The 18,971-nt window shown below is 43.5% G+C and overlaps 1 protein-coding gene across 3 annotated transcripts in view; it reads right to left on the reverse strand.

Annotated features, from left to right (window-relative positions):
- Positions 1–17,825, reverse strand: part of CRADD (CASP2 and RIPK1 domain containing adaptor with death domain) — a 179,997-nt gene extending 162,172 nt beyond the window's left edge. The window contains exons 1-2 of one of the 3 annotated variants that reach the window (XM_046012279.1): positions 17,695–17,825; positions 16,005–16,308 (exon numbers count right to left, since the gene is read on the reverse strand). In XM_046012279.1, the coding sequence (XP_045868235.1) occupies positions 16,005–16,302 (298 nt within the window). In that variant the 5' untranslated portion in view covers positions 16,303–16,308; positions 17,695–17,825. Of the gene's footprint in view, positions 1–16,004; positions 16,309–17,135; positions 17,217–17,547; positions 17,666–17,694 lie in introns of those variants that run through there. The other 2 variants (XM_046012280.1, XM_046012281.1) reach the window with 2 other exon arrangements.
- Between the last annotated feature and the right edge of the window lie 1,146 nt (positions 17,826–18,971).

Consider the following 18,971-nt stretch of genomic DNA (forward strand, 5'->3'; position numbering starts at 1 on the left):
GGGAGCAAATAAGGCCACCACAGATTCACCCACTCAACCGACACGTATTGGCACCAGGAGGCATTTGGCAATGTGCTAGGTTCTGAGTCCACAAGGATAAAAAGCTAAGTTCTTGCCTTCAGGGAACTCACAGTCTACTTGAGGACAAAAGTCTACCATAGGGCGCCTGGGTGGCTCAGTGGGTTAAGCCTCTGCTTTTGGCTCAGGTCATGATGTCAGGGTCCTGGGATCGAGCCCCACATCAGGCTCTCTGCTCAACGGGGAGCCTGCTTCCCCCTCTCTCTCTGCTTGCCTATCTGCCTGCTTGTGATGTCTCTCTCTCTCTCTTTCTCTCTCTCTGTCAAATAAATAAATAGAATCTTAAAAAAAAAAAAAAAAAGTCTACCATAGTATGGATGTGCCAGAAGAGAAATATTCCCCTGGGGCTTTGGAAACACAGAAGAGGGTTTTCTCAGCCAGCCATGGAAGGAGTGCACAAAGCTTTAAGAAAGACATGATGTGATATCTGGGCTAAATGCTTCCAAAAACCAAATCAAACAAACAAAAAGCCCACCACTTTCTTTGGATTATTTGACTGGGACTGTATTTTCAAACTGGACAAAATAAATATCCTTGAGGAAGAGAGTGTTTGCTGTGAGCAACGTGAGGTTTTCTTGTGGCCACGTTGAGTCAAGGCAGAGGACTGAAACACAGCTATCTCTCCGGGCCAGAGAGAGCCATCCAGAAGCCGCTCACACTGAGGTCATCCAGCGAGGGCGCAGACGGGCTCTGCTCTAGGTGAACAATGCCAGTGAGAAGAGAAGGAGAATTTAACGGAACTCCGGAGAAGACAAGCACTGAAGAGACAAGCAGGGCAAGAAGCTGAGAAATGGGAGCTGGAGGGGCAGGAGGAAAAACAGGATCACGGCAGGGGGCAACATCAAGAATGGAAGGGAGTAGCCCCCCACCCCACCTGTGACATGCTGCCAAGACAGCAAGTGGCAACCCGAAAAATGCCACTGTACTTAACCAAAGGTCGCTCGTGGCCTCTGGGAAAACAGCTGCAAGGAGCAGCAGTCAAATGACCACAGCTTGAGAAGTGAATCACTGTGTTCTGATGGGAGGACATGCATGAAAACCCAAGGAAATAAAAGCTGTCTGAGTCATCTTCTGGGATCGGTAAAGGGTGGGGGCCGGGGGGGGGGGGGGAGAACAGAAGACACAGAGGCAGTGGCAGCAACGATGGTGGGGGGCTCTCATTCCCTCTCCCAGTCTTCCGGGAGCTGCTTGAACACAGACTGAGGACAGAAGCGAGGGTATAAATAAATGGCATTTATTTATTTTTATTTTTATTATTTTTTTAGGGAGACAAAGTGTGGGGTGGGGGGAGGAGAGGAAGAGGGAGAGAAGCAGACTCCCTGCTGAAAGCACAGCCTGTCCAGGGGCTCCGTCTCCCGACCCTGAGATCATGCCCCGCCCGAGCCAAAACCAAGAGCAGGACACTTAATTGGAAAACTGGCATTTATTGACTACATGAAAAATACCACCTACATTCACACAGCACTGTTTGTTTTAGAGATTCAGCCATAAAGCCTCTCATTTAACCTCAACAACTACTCTTGGAGAAGAGCAGAGGCAACTGTTTCACACGTGAAGAAATTAAAATTTAGAAGAAAACTAACCAAAATAATCTACCCAAATATCACATGGCAGGAAAAGGCAGAAGCCGGACTGCGTCCTGAGCTGAGACCCAGGACCTCCACATGCTTACCAGCACTTTCACGGAGTGAACTGCTTGTGGCTCTGGGCCGGGTCTCAGTTTCCTCATATGGCAAGTGGGAATGGTAACAGCCCTACCTCTCACTGTGAGTAAAAGTAAAGCACTTAAAGGGGCGAGCTCACCATAAGCGCTCAATGAATGTGACTCACTACTGGCTTACATTCAAGGAGCGTAACACGTACACCAGCCATACACACTGGGTACCCATCTAGGTATCATGTTAGAATTCTCCTTCTCCCTCGGCCACAGCTCAGGCAATGAGTCTTTCTAAGCCCATGCTTCTCAACCTTCATGTCATCATTATCTCCTTACAACTTTTCAGACAGCTTTTCCCTAATTGCATCCCTCCCATGAAATTTTAATAGCATAGATAACTGCTTATGTGTTTATGTACTATGGCCCTTTTAAACTTAATATCTGAAGTTTCTTTCACACCATCCCCCCAATGAGTTTTTGCCCTGTGGGGGAATATCCCTCCTAGGCAGAACACGTTTAATAATCCTTCCTCCTAAACCTCTCCAAACCCATTCCCTTCTTCTCTATCCTCAATGCCAGCGTCTAGTCCTCACAGTTTTTCATCTAGATTGTTCCAACAGCTTCCTTACTGGGCTCCCTGCCCCTATTTCAGCCCACTTTCCATCCATATTCTATTGGCGTAGGCATTCTAAATGCAAGTCTGTTCATGTTAATCCCTTTCTCAAAAGTCATCAGTTGTGCTCTATCATAGACTGGACTTTTACACTGCACTCAAGGCCCCTGCTGAGCGTCCTGGGCCTGTGCCCCCAGACTTGGCTGCCACCACCCCACCCTTAGGCATTAGGTGCCCACAACATACAGCCATCACCTCCATGCCTTGGCACTTTGTTGCCCCTGCCTGGGATGCCCTTCCCCTCTGCCTTCCTTGTGAACTCCTACTTCCCCTTTAAAACTCAAACAGAAGGTATTGTACATATGTTCTCTAGACCCTTCCCCAATTCCATCTTACTGCAAGGTGTGTGGAGCTGCCCTGTCCCTTGCACATACTTCTCTGTCACAACTCTTCGGTTACCTCTAATGATAATAATGACAACTCACAGTCACTGAATGTTTAATAGATGCCAGGCTCCATTCTAAGCACTTTACATGTATCATCTCATTTATCTGGAGCAACTTGAGGGCCGGTATTAAGCTTTATTAACTTCTGTATCTAACTCACAGCAAACAGTGGAAATTCAATAAATGCTTCCTGAAATAATGCAGGAAGCAACGTTTTGGAGTTTCTCGTGTCTGCTCTTTTCCCCTGACTTATACAGCCCCTCCTACAATGGTTTATGGTCTTTACTCTGGTAATAAGGAGAGGGATGAGATATGATTATCCACCAAAGGTTTTAACAGTTTCTTTGAAATACACTCCATGATTTAGTGAAAAAAGTCATTAGGAATGTCTTTCCAAGTGCAAGGAGGAAAAAAATCTAATCTACTATCCAGAACACTCACATATTTACAAATCTAGTCAATTTGAGGGACATAAATAGATCTTAAAATGCCACAGGCAAAGGCTTAATCACCTATAGTGGAACAGCTTGGGAAAAATAAAGAAAAGATTTAGAAACATAATATTTAAAAGCATACAAACAGGAGACTTAGAAAAAAATCAGGTTATATAATAGCCTAGTGAAGCACTTTGAAATAGAATACTAATAGAAAGATAAACAAAAAAATACTTTCAACAACAGAGTGAAAAATATTCCTCTTAGTTCCTTAAGAGTAACTGGAGAAGGTCATTTAAGTCCAGTCCACCACACCCCCACCCCTGCTAATTGAAATGAAACAACTAGAGGCTAGCCTTAATAATTTGAAAAGACTACTTCAAGTTGATTCAGGAAGTTTTACTCTCAAAGGAAAATGTGTATGTGGGTATGTCTGTGCATATATATATATTACATATATATATATTTTTTTTAAACACAATCTTCTGAATTTTATTGTTTATTTAGCATCACATGAGAAATTCCAGAGTTAAGAGTTGGTATCAAGTAAATAACAACTTTCTGGAAACCACCGGAGTTCAGAAAAGAGAGAGCTTCTAAAACAACGTCCCAGGGTAAAACCCCAAATACTGCATTTCACTCCTCATTTGTTATGAACTGTGTTATCTCTGAACAATAAGATTATGGGTGACTTCCATTTTCTTGGTATCTTTCTAGAGCCTTTCCTTTTTAAAAAACAAACATGTGCTGCTTATATTTGGGGGAAAAAGAGCTATTTTCACTTTTTAAAACCTGTGTTTTGTTAAACTAGTAAGAACATTTGTTATTAATTTACAAGTCACTTTCATGTGTGGCAGCTAACTTTCCATTTGTGATAACAAATATATGTACTTAAAGTCACTACATCTGATAAGTGCCACAAGGCCCAAGATAATTTGATATACTTCCCAAGAAAATGTGAGGTCTCTAATTCATCTCTTGGAATCTGGGCTCTGGGATACCTTAACCAAAGAATACAGTGAGAGTTAACACTATGCCAGTGTCTGGGCCCACGCCTTAAGAACTGGCAGCTTCTACTTCCTGCATCTTGAAACTCAAGCACCACACTGTAAGGAAACCCCAGGCACCTACGGAGAGGCCTACATGGAGACGAACCAACAAGCAGCACCAATTTACCAGAAATATGAGTGACACATCAGGGAGGTGGCCCCTCCAGCCCCAGTTAAGCCACTGTGACCAACACCAGGTGGAGCAGAAATGAGCTGCCCCCTTCTGAGCCCTGCCCAAATTGCACGTTCATGTAAAAATAAATGTTATTTTAGGCCACTAAGTTTTGTAGTAGCTTGTGACACAGCAACAGATAACTAGAATATCCTATTTTGTTTGCCTCTACCTTTCCCTCAAGGAATTTAAATTCCTTGAAGGTATGATTCCATCTTTGGGTTCATCTTCGTAGTCCTGCCTTCATTCGCTCTGTAAGGATGCCGGGGCGGGGGAGGGGGAGGGGAACTAATGGGTAGCTAGCACTATGCTAGCTAGGTGCTTCGGGTACAGAGGGGAAAAGTCTCTGCCTTAGAGATGCTCACAGTCTATTTTCAGAGACAGACGGATAAACAGACAAACAAACAAAAACAGACAATGACAACCATAATCTCGCAGCTTTGGCAGAACAGCCAGCAATGGTAGAGAGTCCATAAATGTTGGCTAAATAGATGAATGAACAGAACAGGTTCTCAGAACGACGGTGGGAATTAGATACTACCATCCTTTTGCAGAGGAGGTGTACCGATTAGCGACGTATTACTTCTAAGCTCTACATTCACCCTCTTTGTGACACTGGGGCTGGACCCTGTGAACATTTTTCCTTTGCCAGATGGCGCAGTGTTCGTTTTCATCAAAAGAGAGCACTGGAAGGACACTGAAAGGCCACAGCAGAGGAAGGGGCTTTTTGCTAGGGTCGGGCTGCTTTATCCCCTCTAAAGCATACTGCCAGTGGCATTTGGGAAACCCAAACGTGCTTACTCCAAGGAATTTCCCTGCCGCTTGGCCCACTGCTCAGGAACAACTCTGGTCCACCCACATGCTCTACCAAGATTCCCCACCTAGTGGGCTGACCAGCTCCAGCCTGGACCCTCTGGCAACTTCACTGGCCACCAGCAATCGCTTCATCTCCAAAGTGGACTGAAATTCAGTCTTGGGGGGGACCTCTTGCAAGCTCTTAGTGCCTTCACCCTGTACACTCCTCTAGCCCAAGAAAAAGCAGACCTTGTCACCCCTTCAGTAGTTAGCCATAATGAACCTTTTACTAGTTAATGATTCTTTATATTAAGATTTCCTTGTTCACATTACTGTGTGGTTTTTGTCTCCTGAATGGATCCTGACTGGCACTCAAAGGAATAGAAGGGGTCAAATACAAGGGGTCCAAAAAAGGACAATTGCCCACAGCACCATCAAAGGGCTGGTTCATAATAAAAAGAAATTGAACGGGAAGAGATAAAGACTCGGCAAAGAAAAACCGCCATGTCAATCTCATTCAGAATCTTTACTTTGTCTAATCACATTTCTTAGAAAATATTTTTTATCTTCTTCAGTGTTTTTTTAACCTCCCATTTGGCAAACTGTTTTTTAAAACGCAATAAAAACATTGGCTACATGTGAGACCCAAGGAAACAAAAGGTCAAGCAAATAAAGAAGCTGTAGGGAACCCAGGTCAGGTGCTCTGAGACATGTGACACTGACCAGAACCAAGAACTGGTATTAGGGACCCAGAAGAGCCTCGCAATTAATAGCGTAGACTGGTCGACCAGACTGTCAGTGTTCAAATCTCAGCTCTGCTACTACCAAGTTATGTGACCTTGGGCAATTTGTCTAATACTTTCATTTGCAAAATGCAAATCATAGTAATAGTTCTGACCTCAAAGGTCTATGAGGATAAAATGAGTTTAAGAATGTAAAGCTCTAAGGCCAGAACCCAATCCAAATTCTCTTTCTAACCACCTCTTGACTTCAATATCCTCAATCTGTTTTCTTCCCTCAGTATCTTCTGATTTTGGAAAGGTTTCAGAATACCTATCTTGCTCTAAATACTGCCCTCCTCTAATTTTCCTATCACGTCTGACCTTTGACCTGGGCCTTGCTGTACTAAGAGATGGAACATTCTCCTTCTTTAAAGGGCTATCATTTTTTCCAGGCCCACAAGTGTGGAACCTGTTCAATATAAAAAGAATAGGTGTGACAGATGATAGAGGCCGTCCTTTAATCAGCTTTCACCTCTTCCTTTTAGATCTGTCCCCTCCCCACTACGGGTGACTCTGGTGTCCTAAAGAAAGGGCTCACGACTCAACCTAGGCCAGTCAAACGCTGAATCTTGAGATGAGCCACAGCAGAGGAACTCGGCGGGAGATGGTCGTCAGTGGCCAGAGATCTTCAGAGTTGCCTCATTCCTGCCTTATGGAACCAGGCATTTTAGCAGTTCCTTCAAGGTTGTGAACAGCCCTATATACGTTAGAGAAATTCCTATTTTTGCTTATGTTAGCAGTAAGTCTACTGTTTGAACCAAGGAGCCCACATACTCGCTGTTAGGCTGACTTACGTCTTCGAGTTTCCTCACCTGTGCAGTGGGGGGGTCTCTGAGTCCCTTCCACCTCTAAGCTTCTACAGTTCTGACCCCAGGGCAGGTCCCAGCAGATGTGCTTGGCTGATTCTGCAGATCTCCGTGACAACGTGGTCATTACCACCCAGCAGCCATACACCTTATACACAAATGGTAGAACTAAGAGATGCATTAAAAGTCTTATATTTAGGTTATGAAACCACAAAGCTCTCCTTTGCCACTTACTACATCTCAGCAGTATTATTTTGGTAACAGCGTCACCACGCTCTCTGCTATGGTGCTGAGCATAAATAGAATGTGAACATTTCCAGGAATTGTCAACTTGGCACTTCTTACAAGGAGTTAAGATTTCTTTTATAACATTAAGAAAAATAAAGCCTGGGACTAAACTTCTTTTAGAGGTCACATTTCCTTCTCAATTAAAATTTACTGTTTGGAAAAGTACAATGTACCCTTTTTTTCCTCTGGGGAAAAAGTCCTCCAAAGAATCATATACATATACTCCTTACTGTTCAAGCTGAGGAACAAGTATAAACACAGCTGCCTATTAAAATTAAGCAAAGGCAAACATTCCCGCAGCTAGCTACAACAACAGCCTACAAGTTTCAACCTCACCCATAAAAAGAGAAAGCTACCTTGCTAAGTGCACGCTTAAACTCTTGAAGTTGTGCCACCGGAAGAGCTGGTTATTAGAACTGATGCCTTTCGGCTTTCGATAGGAAGATTTAACAGCTGCCAAAGTGGAACCTGATTCCAGTACTGGGAGAGCCAAAGCACTATCTCCTAACCACAGCCAAGAAGATTGAGTCTTTTTTCTACTCTCAAGGAGCAAGTTGGAATAGAAGCAACCCAAGGGTTCTGTTCCTTGACCCCAAATGACCTCACATTAGACCTTGCCCCCCAAAAAAGAATTTAAAAAAGAGTTGGGGGAGAAAGAGATACCAACCAGGACTTAGTCATCTGACCATAGGCAGGAAAGAGAAAGACAGAGAAGCCTCTTGGGCTGCATATCTGGGAGTGACTGGAGTAGGGGAGGAAAACAACTGGCGGCTGGTAGATGATGGGTTCTGGAGTAGCCACGGGTTGTCAGAAGTAGGAGGGAACGAAAAGCACATCTTGAAAATGTGTTTTCATAGGCTATGAATTAGCAGGCTCTGAGAACCTTAATTCCAAATTTGGCTTTCCTGGGTTGAATGACCCTGAACAGGTGACTGAACACCTCTGTGCCTCCATTTTCTCCTCTGCGCAGTAACAGTAATAAGACCACCTGCCTCACCTCGACCAGTACCTGGCACAAAGTAAAGCCACCAATAAATAATATGATAGTTATTTTATTGGCTAAGCCATCTTCAGTCTTCCCAACGTTGTCTCTCTCCTCCTCTCATCCTTTCTCAAGCCGTCTTCAACTCACTTTGTATCTGGGGGCTAGCATCCAACTCATTCTCCACTGGCAGGTTTATCTCCATTTGGACAACTTGATCTACAGAGCACCAAAGTATTCCAGATGTTTGTAATTACCTAACAATGTGAAGAGGCAATGAAAAGAATTCCCTCAAATCCAAATTTATCTGCTAATTCAAAACGCTCCAGTCAATGTTGTTCTATGTACACCGAGTCTGTGTATCCCCAAAGAGCTCTAATGGATTTTAGTATTGGTAGCGGAGTCCCACCTATGGGGGGTCTGGGATTCGGAACATTCTTGAGCAATAACATTCAAAGAATTAAAAACACTTGTGATTACAGAATCAGAACAAAACTACACATCCATCTGTATCTCCATTCCTACCACCTTTTGCTCTTCACCTCACCAGAAAACAAGAACAACTCTTCAAGCAAGTACACAACTCTGGGAAGCTCATACCTGGGGAGCAACAAGTGACAAAGGAGCCATGTCCCTAATCAGCTGGTCAGAGTTCAAGGTTCCTAACCCTGGCTGCACTTGAAAATAACTTTATGAGGCATTCATGCATGTCCCTGTGCTTGCATGTAAAATGCAAATGATAGTAATAGTTTGTGTGTGTGTGTGTGTGTGTGTGTGTGTGTGTGTGTGTGTCTTAATACCACTGCCAGGATCACACCTCCACAGATTTTGGCATGAACTGGCCTGTGTCAAAGTCAAGGGACCAGGAGCACCTGAGTGGCTCAGTGGGTTAAAGCCTCTGCCTTCTGCTCAGGTCATGATCCCAGGGTCATGGGATCGAGTCCCGCATCAGGCTCTCTGCTTAGCGGGGAGCCTGCTTCCTCCTCTCTCTCTCTGCCTGCCTCTCTGCCTACTTGTGATCTCTGTCAAATAAATAAATAAAATCTTAAAAAAAAAAAAAAAAAGTCAAGGGATCAGTAGTTTTTTTAAAGCCAGCACTGAGAAAGACTAAGCAAAATCAACCACAAGAGTCAGTAGGGTGACTGATGTAGCCAAGTGGTGTGTACGTCCACCCAAGGAAGAAAAAAGTCACAGTGAGAATTTCTAAGAGAAAAGAACATTAAATCCATTTTTTTAAGTGAAATGGAGGCAACCCTGCTGGGGAGAGGCCTGTCACATGGTTTGCTGTTCCTAGAAAGAGCTACAATTAGCTGCCAACAGATGCATTATTTCATCAGTCCCATAAATACTTGATAAAAGTCTTCCGCTCTTCCTTTATGTCAGCCTTGCAGAAGCCGGGTGGGGGGAGGAGGGGCAGGCGGGAATCTTCTGATAAAATGCAGTACTAAACTATCAAAAATTCCTTTTAAATGATTAAAATTAGCATTAATAAAAATAAAATATTTTAGCAAAATCTTATTCCAGTATATGTCTAAAAGTCCTTGAAAATTTTCCTCTTCAAACAAACAAAAAAAGCATTAGTACAATCTTTTTAAAGTTTATTTCAATTATTAACACCACAGCATAATATAATTCCATTTCAAACCCAGTGGGAAGTCAAGATTGCATAGCAGAAGAAATCCTAAATCAAGAGTTGGGAGGCCTGGATTCTAGTTTGGCATTAAATTACATTAACTAACTATGTAATCATGGACAAGTTGACTTAATCTCCATAGGCTTCAGCTTTTTCGGAGAAAAATTAGATGATCTGTGAGTCCCTCATGGCCTAAAATTCTGGGATACCAGAATATGTCTTGCTGTCTTGCTGACTCTGAACATGTTTATAATTTAGAAAATGTAAAATTAAATCATTCTGGCAAGTCTACTATTAAATTTAACCAGTTCCCAGCCACTGTGCATAATCTGAAGGAGCAAAACAATAAAGGACCTTGAATTTGGCACCCTTCTCTATCTGAACTAGAGCGGGAGCCTTCCTCCCCCAACTATGCAACCAGGAGCTCCTGCCTCAAACTCCTGTCTTTTTAAATGAGAAAATGCATGAAAAGCATCTTTACAATTTTGCCACATCTTCATACCACTATTTTCATAGCATTTTTTTAATGTGACTCATTTTTACCTAAATAAAAGCAATGTATTTTTAAAAGTAACTTCATAAACAGAAAACAGTTTTACTTGCCATAAAAGGAAGGAAACCATTAGACTAATACAAAGGAAAGAAGGCAACACAACTCGACTGACTCCAGCTAAATACTGTTGTCCACAGAAGGCTTTACGCATAAGGAACTTTTCCTCTGTGTTAAAAAGAAAAACTGCCGGTGTCAAGAGAGATGCTACAGCAAAGGGAAGCTTTTACCTGGAGGTCATCATGACTGAAACAGAAAGAAACAGGAAATGACTTTCTCACCACGTGATTCACTCCTGTAGCTGAACCACCCAGGATCGTGGCTGTGCACACATCTCACATTTTGGGAAGCGCAGCAACAAATGGTAGAGCCCGGACCTTGGCTGACGTGCAGTGTGACTCCACTCTCTGTGAGGAAGGTTCTCCACACTGGGATTTAGCCACACTGTCACTGAGGGCTCCTGCTGGAGCTCCTGGGCCTCTGCAGTCCCCTTTCTCTGAAACGCTCCTCCTCCAAGCATCCTCTCAGTTGCAGAGCTCAGGTCTGTGCTCCGCATCCTCAGGCAGAGAGGCTTTCTCTAACCACCCTGCACGATGTGTGAAGGCCTTCCTCACCATCAGCGCTTTCACTCGTTTGCTTGTTGTCTGTCCCCATCAGACTAGAGCATACAGTGAACTCTAGAAGACAGGGGCTTTGTCTCCCCTAACATCCTAGCACCTGATGCCAATACTCAATATTTCTTCAATGAATAAATGAATCCCCTTGATCAATATGGAGGGCTTTCACAGGTCCTTCTCACCTAGTGCCCGGTATCAAGCTGGTCCCCAGGCAGTGTATGAGAAATCACACTGGGGCTCTCTGCAGCCCCTGCCCTTACCACACGGAAGGGTCTCACCATGGGCGCTAATCCACCACTCCCTCTTGAGCACAGAGGATGCCACAAAGTGAACTCTACCCAGCCACAGTGGAAGGACCTGGAGAGACCACAAGCTGGATAAGGCGAGATCAACACCGAACTTATTACGTGCAGAGTAGGGCCAATTCACGGTATGACTGGAGAATCCCAGGCTAGAAATCTCTCCAGCAAACCTATTACAATCCCCAAGGTTTTTGCTCAGTAACTTCAGATGCATCCAAGTATACATCTGAGAACCAGAAGAGATCCTGAGATAGTAGCTGATACGCCTCTGCATGGTCACACGAGGCCAGCTCCAAAAGGAACAGGCTGAGCCCCGGAGCCCTTGGATAGAGGGGAAACAGACCAGGCCTGCATCCTGCGCCATGGAGGACAGCCAGTGTCAGGGCACAGGGTCCATGGTGAGGACTGGCTTAAGCTCAAGCAAAGCTGGAGCAAAGAGCCTCGGGAGGCTAGAGTGTTGAGGCATCTGATGCTAACATATGAGGCACTGAGCTGCGTTCCAAGACATCTGTCCTTCATCCTTGCCAGTGGCTAAGAGGACATAAAGCCAGACTCTAGCCTACAGAGGAGGGAGGAGGAAAAAACTCCCAAGCCTAACCTAAGACCGGAGTTAAAGGCAAAGTCGCCAGGCTGACTAGTAAGTGAGAATCATAGCAGAGACCCAGTCCCACAAACAGGGCCAACACGTGGAACAGGAAGTCCTGGGGCCCAGGAATCACTCCCACCAGAACTTAGGCTAAGTCCCACCAGCTGGTGAGACTTGGGCTCCCATAAACCCCTTTTCCAGATCCAGATTAGATCAGGCACGAGGGAGAGCCTGCCAGCAGACAGGGCCCATAAGCAGCAGAGAGCCAGGCAGGCAGGCACACGCTGCCTACACCCAGACCCAGCACTGTTCTCATCTCCTAAAAGACAGAACAGGAGCCCAGAAAGGACTGCCAGATGACCTATTGTCTACTATGTGACCCTGGCCAGCAAGCCACACATTATGAAGTGTCCCTTCCACAGTGCCAAGCTGGATTAAGTAATATTATTGCCAGAATTTCTCTTCTAAAATATAAGACTCCTCGTATATTTTAGAAGGTAAGAAAAACACAAAATCAATTATCCATTAACATCTTAGACTTTTTTTTTTTTTTTTTAAACATAAGTAGGAAGGCCCATCAGTTAGGTAGACTCTGAAAGAAACAAAGGTTTAAGGTGTTTTTTATGTTTTGGGATTTCCTCAGGGTAGGGTTTAAGAGACCAGAGAGGATTAAGATACAAGAGGATTTTTCTCTAATAAAAAGCAACTAACTAGAATCTGTCACCAAATAGGGCCTGCTGAGGCAACTCAAAATTTACAAGTGAAACACAGAAATTAAATAAGCAAAGAGGAAACCATGAAGCCCAAAACAAGAACACTTCTTAATAAAATTAAATCGGTTCATTCCTGGAGAAGTTTCAGCCTTTTGGCCAAAGAGAAAGCCATTCCTGCCCATTGGTTCTCAGACCTCCCATTAATAATGACAATCAAAACGAATAAAAGATCAGACAAGGTTAATATATACACATAATATATATGCACCATATCTTCCTACAGTTTAGTTCCTCAAAATTCAAAAATGCCAAATTCAAAAATTTAAATGGACTTTTAAAAGGCTTATTTAAATTACTCTTAAAACACTAGAGAAGCACAGAGTCCTGGGAAATAGACCTCTGCATCCATCTGCATTTCTTACCAGAATATTAAACTGAAGGCATCTCAACTCTGAAACTCTTTCCAGCATTAAAAACAAAAACAAAACAACAACAAAAAAAACAAAACAAAAACTTACGTTTTCAATTAATTAAGTCTCAATGAATTTCAGAATTAAAATATCACCAACAACTTAAATAAATACTGAAAGTTTGAGGTCCCAAATAAGAGAAGGTTGTTAACTAAGAACTCCTTTAAAATGTATCATTTCCCAAATAATTAATTAATTAAATTAAGTCTATCATTTCCCCATCGCTTAGTCTCTCACACACATTATAATTTTTTTTATTTATATCTTTATATATCTTCCTAAAACTTATGGTATTGCGGATTTTTGTAAGTGGATTTTTAAAGTGAGGGAGATTTTAAAAGTGAGGGAGAAAACTACAAAGTGAAGAAGAGAATGATAAACTTCAAATTCAGGATTTACCAATAAGTAGGGGTTGGAGCTAAGGTAGGCCTAGGGAGGAACACCCAGGGTCCTCAAAGGCAATGGTAATTTTTTTTAAAAAACTTAGTGATCGGGGGTGCCTCAGCCAGTTAAGTGTCTGCCTTTGGCTCAGGTCATGAGCCCAGGGTCCTGGGATTGAGTCCCACATTAAGCTCCCTGCTTGGCAGGAAGTCTGCTTCTCCCTCTGCCTGCCACTCTCCTGCTTGTGCTCTCTCTCTGACAAATAAATAAATAAAACACTTTTTAAAAAACTTAGTGATGGGGAGACAGGTTTTCCCTGCATCATTATTCCCCATACCTTACTTGTATTTTATAATCTTATAGAAAATACTCAATAATTAACAAAACTTTTTTAATATTTTAAGTATATTTTTACTTAGCATATTTAATTCTTTTTTGAGATTTTTATTTATTTATGACAGGCAGAGAGGCAGGCGAAGAGAGAGAGGTGTGGAAGCAGGCTTCCCGATGAGCAGAGAGCCTGATGCGGGGCTCGATCCTAGGATCATGACCTGAGCTGAAGGCAGAGACTTTAACCCACTGAGCCACCCAGGCGCCCCAATAAAACTTATTTTAAAAGTAAATTTATGTTATTATCACTGCAAAAGGTATATAGAAAACATATGTAAATCAAACTCTCTCTTCAAAACATTTTTCAATAGCCGCATTACTCCGACAAAAAGTAAAACAAGAGTACTTAAAATCTGTACGGTAACCAACCTATCCTGCCCTTTGAACACTTCCACAGAACTAACAAATCGATATTTTTCACACAAACACACTCTATTTTTTCTCACGTTTCACTGTTTCATTTTGTTTACTTTAAAAAACAACTAGTTTTCCCTCAACTTCTGTGTAACTTTTACTGTTTGGTTAAAAAAATCGTAATTTTTTTCTCATTCTCTGAATAAATCTGAAAAAGTGAAAATGGGGGTCATACCTCTATGGACAACATACAACAGGACTAGTTACATCACCCAAAATGACTGTAAAATTAAATGAAATATTTTGGTAGTAACGGGGTTTTGATTCGCTTCTTTTGTCTTTTTTTTTCCAGCTATCTGGTGCCAAGAAGAATCTCAAAGTCAAATACCAGGAAAAGACACTGGGTACCCTAATACCTCTCTTAACATGTCCCCGGTTTATTTATTCTGCTTTGAGGGAAATGGTAGAAATGTCATAGCTCCTTTAGTCTGGATTTGTTCACACACCTGAAGTACTTAATTTTGGAAGGACACTCGAACTCGAGAATTCCTGGGGCCCTGAAAGGACAGCTATTTTCAATATTTCAAAAAGCCTAAAACACATTTACCAGTAATTCGGCCATGCTAGGAAATGAAAATGTGTTTGCTTTTTCCCCTGCGATTTAACCAAGCTTTCCTAAGTTAAGGGGTTATCTCGTGCAGAGCAGATATCCAGACATCTGTCATTAATAAAAACAGAAGGATTCATCATGATTAGTTAGCACTTGGGGTCTGAAAAATCATTCAAAATATAAGGTCCATAAAAAAAGAAAACCCAAAAATGAAAACAAATATGAGGTTCCATGGGGCAAAAATAATAAAACTGGTCTTTTATTACTGGCATTTGCTTTCTAACCGGTTATGCTGGTATTTTACAACTGCAACAACGAAGTCTGAGGACCACTGTCCCGGAGGAGTTCTAACTATCACTGCTTTCAAACACTCCAGAGCATGTTCATTTCCTAACTGTTCCAAATTTGCAAGTCAACTTGCAATTTTTTTATTTTTTTATTTTATGTCTTTTTAAATTAATTTTAATTTATTTATAGATGTTTTCTTCTATTTATTTATTTTTAATTAATTAATTAATTAATTATTTTACCGACTCAGTTCTCTGCTCCTCCAACTTTGTAAGACAGTAGAAGTCATGGAGTTGTTAAGAGGGAAAACGTTTTACATCACGTCTCCATCCTGCGACAAGCCAAGCTCATTGCACCGGGACTGTTTCTCTTCTCCATAGCTTCCAACATTCTTTAAAGTCAAAATGCAACCCTCCCCAAACTACTAGTCCTATAACACTGGATGCTCCGGGTGTCTGAACAAAGCCAAACTAAGAAGACCGACTTGAAATCAATAACCTTTAAAAACTTACTTAACCAGCTTTCTAAATAATCCCCTTTGGCCGTGCAGGGTAGCCTAGGGAACAGGTGGAAGGCATGCCTTCCTAGAGGCTGTCTCCTCCTTCATGAAGCTGACCTTCTCCCTCCAGCCGCTCTGGCACCCCACAAATCAGTTACCCATAAGCCTAATGCCTGCTTTCCCATCTGCACTTTCCAAATGGTGCCCAGTGCCAAGGGCTGAGATATGACCTGGCTCTCAGATGAGAACATGCCTCCCCAGTGACTTGCCAAGTTTCCCTGGAAGCATTTCTAAGTGTATTCCCTGACCTCCCGCCTCACCCTGGGGATCATGGCTCATTCTTCCTTCCCTGCACTTCCTAATTCCACCTCCTCACCCTGTGCCTCCAATGCCGCAGGCCTTCAGTCCAAACTCTTCTCGACTCCCAGCCTAAAACCCCAACTTCACATCCGAAGGACACAGTTTCAACACTTTTGAGTCTGGTTTGCAGTGATCTTTTTGAGGCCTACCTGCAGGCAGCTCAGTTACGGCTTCTTCCCTTGCCTTCTCCAGCTTCTCCCTAACCCAGGGAAATTCCTGCAGGGAATCTAGGAACGCATCAAATGCTTTAGGGCCTCTGGAAGGTAGGATATCCAGCAGCAGCATTGTTTTCCGGAGGCCTGTGGCCTGAGCTTTGATTTCTTGAACGTGGTTTTCTGTCAAGACCCCTTCCTGGTAAAGATACTGAAGAACCAGTCCCTCCACCAGGACCTCGGCACCCAGCTCCAGCCGAAGGGAGCGAAGCACTTGCTTGTCTCTAGCCTCCATTTCTCCCTGGGAAGAGACAAAATAGGAGCTCAGATTACGGGGAGCTGACCAACCCCTAAACACAGCATCCCACAGGCAATGCAAGATCCTTAAGGTCAGATACCACTTTGAACCGTAGCAGAGTCCAGGCCATGGTGTTTAGTACACAGCCGTTAAGCCAAAGCAAATTAATTTTTGAACGTTTCCAAACATAATGAACAATTGGGGCGCCTGGGTGGCTCAGTAGGTTAAGCCTCTGCCTTCAGCTCAGGTCATGATCCCAGGGTCCCCGCATCGAGCCCCGCATCGGGCTCTCTGCTCAGCGGGGAGCCTGCTTCCTCCTCTCTCTCTGCCTGCCCCTCTGCCTACTTGTGACCTCTGTCTGTCAAATAAATAAATAAAACCTTAAAAAAAAAAAAAAAGCAGCGTGATCTGAGAATTACAGAGCAGCATTTCATTTTAACATACTTAAAAAGAAACAGTGGCTTTATTTTAACATAGCCTGCATCAGATACACCCCAATACCAGAGAAACGACCAACATGCACGCAGGTGCCCTTCTGACCGTCCGCATTTGCTGAACCTGCATAGCCATGGGAGTGGGCGCCAGAAACTGGTTGAGTACCAGTAAGCTTAAGGTTCTCTTCCCTAAGAGAAAAGCCCTATACACCATCAACCCCAAGAAAAAATATTTATTGTGTCCGCCTCTGCAATAAACCTTATATATGGTCACAGACTCTGCCGCTTCCCTCTAAGAATTCCGAATCTCTTTCACAACACTGCCCGGACTGCATGTGTACGGGACATTTAATAGGGATTTTTTTTTTTCTTTACAAGAAAAAAATGTCCACACACCAGTCGTGGTCAGTAGTCAAGCACGAGTTTGAGGCTTGTTTTCAAGACCACTGCTCGAGTTTGAAGGCGCTTGTGTGGAGGCTATGAAGGTAAAGAAAAGGGGTGGGGGGCAGATGGGGCTTCCGGGAACCCACAGAAAGTACAAAGGGCCGGCGACCCGACCCCACTCCTTTGAGCAGCCCTCGGTGAAGTCCGGGAGGTGGCAGGTGAGGGGTAGGGTGTGCACTTTGGGCCACCAACGCCCATTTGGAACTTTTTATTCCCTGCCTCGCCAGCTTAAGTCCTGCTGTGTTACGAACAGGAAGAACTATGAGGGATTTTCGAGGCAATCTGACAAGCTAAAAAGTGGGTGTTGGGGATGATTTCAGAGCGGACCGAAGGGGGAGCGCCCCCCGCCCCCCGCCATCCCTACCGCCACCCCGACCCGGCTCGGAAATGCCGCGAACACGTTGCGGGGTTTGGGGGGGAGGGGGAGCCACGCAGGGCCCAGGCCGCAGACGCCACGGTGCGGGCCTTCGTGAAAAAATGGATACGGGGTTGCTGGTTTCCTGTTACTTACGTCTGCAAACACGTATATTTAAAAAAAGAGAGAGAAAGAAAGAAAGAAACCGCAACCGGAATCCAGACTGTTAGGGAACCTGTACCATAACCACCATCTTTGTTGAAGGCGAAAACCCTCAACAGGAAGTGTTGTCGCCATCTTTATTGAGGGCAAAACACAGGAAGTGCTGTAGCCATCTTTATAGGAGGAGAGGAAACCCAGTGTCGAACTGAAGCCTTTTCCGCCATGTTTGCTGTGGGTAAACAGTATACTCGCCTAGAGACGGAAAATAGTAGCATCACTTAGGGGGGTTATCTAAGGAAAGAAGTATCTTAACGCAGGAACTCCGCCACAGCCTTGCACACAACTGACATAATAGATAGGTCTCAAAAGTCACCTTATCAGCGAAGCTTTCCACAAGCACCCTATTTAAAATTGAAACATTCATCTGCGCTCCCCATCCTTTTACCAACTTTGTTTTTATCTGTAGCACGTAACATCACCTTATTAAAAGTTTTACTGAATTATCTGCCATCTACTTCCCTCCACTAAAATGCAGGATCGTTTATATCATTTTATATCACAGAGTTTCTATCCACAAAGTGATTACAAGTCCCTAAGTCAGGATTCAGTGGCAGCAACCAGCTAACTACTCTAGAAAGAAAAGGATTTGTCATGAGGAATTGAGGACATTCACAACCCTTAGGCTGGAAGAGGTCTGAGCATCTGAAAATTGCTCCCTACTCACCACCACCTAACTGACCGCAACTGGCAAAGCCAAGTTGGGAAGCCACCACTCCACAGTCCCTGCCTCTTCTCGACACTGACAGATCAAATGACTGGACACTGAAACACTGCTGCAGAAAAACCAAGGTCTCCACAGCTGTATTTGTCAGCAGCATTAAAACAGCACCTCAGATCTTACTCTGATGTATGCAATTGGTGAAAGCTATTTCGCACGTAGACCATGTGCAGCAAGGGTGTCTGGGGCATGTAGTTTGCAGTTTTCCAGCATCCGAAGTACAGAAAGACATTCTAAAAAGAGAACAGCTGTTACTGGGGAGTGACCTGCTGAGTTCACATTTTTCATTCGGAAGGCAAGACAAATGCATGACCCAAATATATAGATATATCAGAATATCAGAAGGAGGGTCATTCCTGAATTCCTTTATGAAATGAGGCAATCAATAAACACATTCTTTGATTCACTTTTAAATCAATTGGGTGATATCTGCAGAAAGTCATACACCTGATAAAAATTGGTTGACGGTAAAAGGAAAAATATCTCAAATATC

Source organism: Meles meles, chromosome 7 (assembly GCF_922984935.1).
Source record: "Meles meles chromosome 7, mMelMel3.1 paternal haplotype, whole genome shotgun sequence".
In the NCBI taxonomy this organism is placed as follows: Eukaryota; Metazoa; Chordata; class Mammalia; order Carnivora; family Mustelidae; genus Meles; species Meles meles.